This window comes from Vipera ursinii (genome assembly GCF_947247035.1).
Source record: "Vipera ursinii genome assembly, chromosome: Z".
In the NCBI taxonomy this organism is placed as follows: Eukaryota; Metazoa; Chordata; class Lepidosauria; order Squamata; family Viperidae; genus Vipera; species Vipera ursinii.
The window spans coordinates 72,253,296-72,259,895 of NC_139517.1; the positions used below are offsets into that span (position 1 = coordinate 72,253,296).

The 6,600-nt window shown below is 40.8% G+C and overlaps 1 protein-coding gene across 1 annotated transcript in view; it reads right to left on the reverse strand.

Moving 5' to 3' along the window:
* Positions 1-3,809, reverse strand: part of ITGA9 (integrin subunit alpha 9) — a gene marked incomplete at its 3' end in the record, with an annotated part of 228,818 nt that extends 225,009 nt beyond the window's left edge. Inside the window, 1 exon segment of the mRNA XM_083379007.1 lies at positions 3,543-3,809. Within this exon segment, the coding sequence (XP_083235133.1) occupies positions 3,543-3,721 (179 nt within the window). The 5' untranslated portion in view covers positions 3,722-3,809.
* Between the last annotated feature and the right edge of the window lie 2,791 nt (positions 3,810-6,600).

Sequence of the window (6,600 nt, forward strand, 5' to 3'; positions counted from 1 at the left end):
TGCTGTATTCAGCTCTTTAACTGTTGAAACTGCAAGCAGCATGAAAAGAATGTACCCTTGCCAAGCCTAATGAAAGTTGTGATGATCTACAATTATTCTTCTTCAACACAGCTAGAGTGATTAAGTCAAATACTCAAACTATCTACTGCTCAGATTATGGGCTCTTGAGTGATTCCCAAGACACAGCTGAGAATGAAGATGATCAAATGACACAGAAGCACCACCTGATGAGTCCTAAGATACAATTGTTCCACTAGCTAAGTCTAGACTCTGATTGTGAAGGAGAACACTGGATGAAATGTGACGGCCAGTGGTAGTCATTCATTCAACATATGGAATCAATCATAGGAACGCTGAGAATCTGGGTTCACTAAGTCAATCCATGGGACCAACTTATTTTTGAAGGGTATATTCATGGAATGATACAACCTAAGATTCTCTGGATTTTAGGGCTTAGCAGAAATTAGGTGGAGATTTTGGTGGTTTAACTCCACACATACTGTTCCAGGGGGGTGGGAAGAGCCACAGCAGTTGATGCACTGATGCATAATGGACAGGGACACTCACTGTGATTCATTGCGAGAGAATGGTCTTATTTTTATCTTTAAGACTTTTTTTTAAATCTTGCATTACAGTTATTTTTACTCCAAAAGGGCTGGGTTTTGTTTTTGGGGTGTTGGGGGTTTTTTTGGGGAAATTTTAAAAGGTTCTTGGGGGCCACAGGGGGAAAAAACAGTGTGAAAACTGTGGCTCACCATATGCGTCCAGTTCATCATCCCTATTCCTATCAATAACAAGAAAGAATATTTTCACATACAAAAAAGGGAAAAGCTGGCACTTTATAATGCTATTTATATCCATCCACCACTTTCAACAGCAAAGAAAAAAAGAATTGTGCAGTTGCACTGAGGAAGCTGATAAATTAAAATTCAGCAATAGCTTCTCGAATCAACTGAGATACAGCACAGTATTATTTTTAGTCAATGGCTAGGTAATAAATGACTATAGTATGTATTGTGCTGGTTTGTTTTTTTTAAGTAAACACTGTTTCTAAATGTTTAATTTGCAGTTTCTAGGATCATACTTGTTCCATTTCACTATACCCAGAATGGAAGAAGATTACTTTAACAGTTGGAAACAAATGGCCTTGGTAGTACTAGAGTCTAATTAAGCACAACTATGGCCTCTTCCTGTGGATCTTCTCAGGAGCAAATACACAAAAGACTTAAAAACAAATTCATAGTACTATAGTTGTGAAAGGTTGCATTTTTGCTCAAACACAAATATAAGTTGTAGTTGTACAATAGATATACATTTCTTGAACTGAAAATATTCACTCATTCATATAATAATATGACTAATACTACTTAATTCATAAACTGGCCTCTGCCAGCCAAGGAACCTCCAAGTATGAACTGTAAATCTCAGAATTTTCAGCCAGATTTCAGTGTTGCAGGCAAGGAAATTCTGGGAGCTGTAGTCCCAATTTATCTGAGAGTGCCTAGTTAGGGAAAACTAATCTAAGGCAAGGATTCTCAAATTGTAAATGTCTTTATGAAAACTGCTCCCTGCCTCCTGTGAATAAAACAATTTTATTAAGCAACAAATAAATATATCACTAACTTTAAATATAAATCTAGATAGTTGTTTGGGGTGCAAACTTTGATCATATTTCTTCAAAAAAAAAGATTGGAAACTGATGGTAAACTTAGTGGGCTGGTTCAGGGTAGTAGCTCTTCAATTCTTACATTACACTGAGTTGCCAAATGTTATTTTCGGTTTTTAAGAGATATCCTAGCTCTTAACCCCAGATATTTGCAAGACTCAAACAGATTCAGTTACTAGCATGTTTGCTCCTAGCTGCTAACCTCCCATCAAAACAATTTCCTGTATACTTTCTAAAAACTCACAGACAAGGAGACTAACCCATTTCTTTACTCAATTCACTTTTGCTAAGACTTCTCACAAAATGATCTGTTTGGTTGACATATTTATCCATTATCAACTCCATTAACCCAGTTTTCTGGATTGGCACAACATAACAAATTATAAACAAATTACATGGGCAAAATTCATGTAGCATTTCAACTAAAACATGGCTATCTACTCTAATCTGTAACTCAATGAGCTTAGTGAACCACAACACCATCTAAAGCACAAATACAGAACACAAAATGGTTCCTTATTATTAGATTGTTATCTATTCCCACAGTCTACCTGAACTAATTTAAGGATCTTCTCTCTCATGAAGTTCACACATTACATACGCTGTCCCCAACACTCAATTCTTAGCACACACGCACACACACATGCACATACACATTCAGATAAAGTAAAGTTAACACTACCAGTGGTCATTTCATTAGGAAATTGCATCATCTTTAATATACGAATACTGTCTTATACATACATGCATGTACTGGGGCAAAAATGTTTAGAGGAAGCTAACAATCCATTTCCCCTCCAGATGCTAAAAGGCAGACAAACAACATTATTCCCTCATGCCTATCAGAGGAAGAAGGACCACCTGGCTGCAGAATTCTTACATTAACCATTTTTTCTCCTTCATGCAATCAATAGCACTCAAGATGTCCCAAATTTAATTTGAACCATGCTTCTTCAGGGCATAGGGCAGAAACTCATTTGACTGAGTAAAACAGGGAATTGGTTTAAAAGCATTCCTTAAATATATATATTGTAGATCATAACACTAGCCCAAAGTATAGTTCTTCCCTGTCCCGTAGGATTGGACTTCATTCCAGAGATTTAAAGCACAGCATGGCAAATTGAGAAACAAGAGTATGATAAAGGAACTCATGTCTCCAAGGAATTGTGGGTTCTTCCCTGGAAGTTTTCAGAGTGAAGCTGCATAAGAACCATCTATTGGAGATGCTCAGTCTCTCATTTCTGAGAGTAAAGTTTAACGGCCCACAAGACCATAAGGTAGCTTTTTATTGTGCAATCATATTCACAGGCTTTTATTGCACAATTCCTTCATCTTATTCCCGAGATTTCCCAAAGACACCAGACTTTGCTGGCTTTCCTTGTAATACTCCATATTTTCTACCACACCTTCTGTCCAGTTGCTATCCCCAAAATTGCCTTTAGCTCAGGGTGCTGGATTGGCAGGCAACTTTTCAGCATAAGCCTCGATTCAAACACAGCTATTAGACAGCTGTGCTTAACTAGCCCTTTATTTACTTATTGGCATTGCATAAAATCCTGGACTATCAAAAAGTAATCAACCGCACAGTTCATATTATGCATTCAGATAAAAACGAAGTTGGATAGTTTGTAAGTGAAACACCGGTTCGCCTCTGCGCATGTCTAGAGCGGTTCTAACCAGAGCTTTCATGGAAGCAACTGGTTCGTAAAAGTGGAGTTGGCTCATCGGAAGATTATATTTAAAACGAACTTATCCTTTTTTCTTTTACAAGAAGGGGGGGGAGGAAGGGTTGAGGTATATAAATTGGGCAAATTCACAGAAAGGCTGAATAAGGAAAAGGCATTTTCTTATCTCTTGGAAATGATTTAATACTCACCATCGGGTATTGTCGTAGTAATGCTCTAGCACCGAATATCCGAAGAAAGAGTTATTGGGTCCTTGATAAATTACGGGATGATCCAGATCGATGTTATAGGAATAAACCAAGGCCACGGAGAGCGTCGCGACTAGGACTTTAAATCCACCCCGCTTGCCCTCCCAGGGAAATCCAGCCATTCTCTATTTTTCGAAGTGCGCCTCTTCCAACGCCGACTAAGAAAAGCCCTTTCGGGCGCTTGTTGGCTTCGGGGAAGCGGAAAGTTTGCGTAGCCGCCTGCCTGCCGCCCTCTCTTCGGCTTTGAGGCAGGATAGGCAGCAGAGAACAAAACGCCGCCGCAGCAGCAGCAGCTTGTAGCATTCAAGCAGCTCCTTCGTCACAAACAGTAAAAAAGGGAGGGGGAGCGATTAAGCCAAAGTCTCCGAGTCCGCGTCGTCTCGAGTAGCAGCGAAAAGCGCAGCTAGCGAGAGTTTAGTCTCCTTCCGAATCCGGAGCGCTACTTCACGCCAACCCCAGCCCAGGTCGCGTGGGGCCACCGTCCTCCTCTGAGACGCAGCCGTCTAACAAATTGCCGTAGCCGTGGCGTCCTCTAGCGCCCAGCCTAAGAGGCTGAGTAAGGTAACTCCTCCCGGAGCATCGGCATTCCGCTTTTTTTGGCCGGCTGCGGATAAAGTTTTAAATTCCACACTGCGTGGCTGTACTCGCGCAACCACACGGCGGTGTAAAATGGTTTTGGAGAATATACAGCGCAATGCGTTATACAAAGGCACTCGGTTGTGTGGATGAAGGCAGTTGGGTTTAACAACCATAACTTAGTTAACTACGATAGGACTGAATAATGGGAGGAATGTATATTTCCTATTTTTTAGCAGACTATAAAACCACTATTATCCATGGTGTTGTCAAATATTCCCTTGCTGCTACAAGAATGAAGCAAAAAATGTCCAATAAAATTATATTTCTTTTTTGCTGTTGCAGTATCTCATGGTCATGTGATCATGTTTTGATACTTTTCCTGCTGGCTCCCCATAAGCAAATTGGAAGCCTGCAGGAAGTCAGTAGTGAGTCACATGAAATCCTCACTTAACAAACCATGTCCTCAATGACAATGACAGGGTCTGCCATTGTTATGCAGAAAAATTGTATGATAACATATTTTACAACCACGTTGCTTAATGATGGAAATTCCAGTACCAATTACTGTAGTTAAGTGAGAATTACAAAAGCGTAGATAAAGAAGCTATAGACCAGACATGTCAAACACAAGGCCCGGGGGCCGGATGTGGCCCGCGAAATGGTTTCATGCGGCCCGCGAAGCCATCCTGGAAACAGTGAGGGAACGGCCCCCACTTCCTTGGCCCTGGCCCAGAGACCCTCCTTTTGCCAGAGACCCTCAGATCTGTCCCACTCCTGCCCAGGCCCCCATAGGCACCCTTGATGTGAATGATGTAGAGCTGGCCACGCCCACCCAGTAGGCCATACACACTCTAACCACGCCCACCCAGTAGGCCACACCCACCCTGGCCACACCCACCTGGCCCCTTGAGGGCAACCGCAATGCTGATGCGGCCCTCAATGAAATTGAGTTTGACACCCCTGCTATAGACTATTTTGTCTTAACCTTTTAAACTGTTTGATTTTATAGAGTTTGGTTATACACAGTTGGAAGGGTCCCAGATAGTAATGAAAAAACAGCACTGGAATTCATAGGCTAGCCAACATTAAGCAGCAAAATTATTGGGGGTTTTGCCATTGTTTTGTATTTAGTGATTGCATTCTGGACCATAAGTTCTCTTAAATCTGTCAAGCTGCTCTAAGGGTTCTTTATTTGTGACTACTTTGCTTATTATCCTAAAACCACTCAAGAATCCTAGAAATCTTTCAATGAAACCCATACGTGGAAGTTCATACAGATTTGGCAGAGTCCAGAATGTATTGACATCCTTAAAAATAAAATAAGATCCAGCCTTATTTTATGGACTGGTTAGTAATATTAGTAGTCTTAGTCAGAACAAAAGATTATATAATGCAGGAAAAGCACTCTCTCCTCTCATCTCCCTTTAGCATTTGAAATTTAACTGGAAGTTTACACACACATTTGCAATTTATATTTTAATAAAGCAAAACAATAAATACATGAAGATAAAGGAGATATTTCAAAATAGAATGTTTTCAGAAGGCCTTTAATCTAGATCAGATGAATCCTGTTGAACGAACTACAGTATGGGCACAATTATTAGCCACGTTGTATTTTGGAGGATTAATTTTCTTATTGAACAACTACAGTGCTCTCGGTCAATCCAAAATGTTAATAAACCCCAAATCCAAACTCAAATATTTAAGAAAATAAAAGTGAGGTTTTGGCATTCTTAGGAGAATATCTAAGGTAAAGGTAAAGGTTCCCCCGCACATGCGTGCTAGTCGTTTCCGACTCTAGGGGCCGGTGCTCATCTCCGTTTCAAAGCCGAAGAGCCAGCGCTTGTCCGAGGACGTCTCCGTGGTCATGTGGCCGGCATGACTAGACGCCAGAGGCGCACGGAACGCTGTTACCTTCCCACCGTAGTGGTCCCTATTTTTCTACTTGCATTTTTACGTGCTTTCGAACTGCTAGGTTGGCAGAAGCTGGGACGAGTAACAGGTGCTCACTCTGTTACGCGGCACTCAGGATTCGACCTATATATGCACAATTATTGGGCAACTATTAGTGTGCAAAATTAGTATGCAACTAAATGAAAAACAAAAATTCACCCATCTCGCTTGTTTATTTGCCTCTGTTAAAGTGAGAATAAGCAACTCAAAATGTACAAATAAACATTTCTGACATTTCAACAACAAAAAATCAGTGACCAATATAGCCACCCTTCTTTTCAATAACAGCCATAAACCTTCCATTCATGGAGTTTGTAGTGTATGCTGTTAAGCACACACGGAAATGGCAGGTATAAGAGATGCCAGGTAAACCCCTTTGCCCCAGCTTCATTCACGATCCAAATAAAGAAGTAATACCCAGCTCAAGTGTCCATCTCTCTGCGCAACCACGCGACATTGCAGAGTTTGT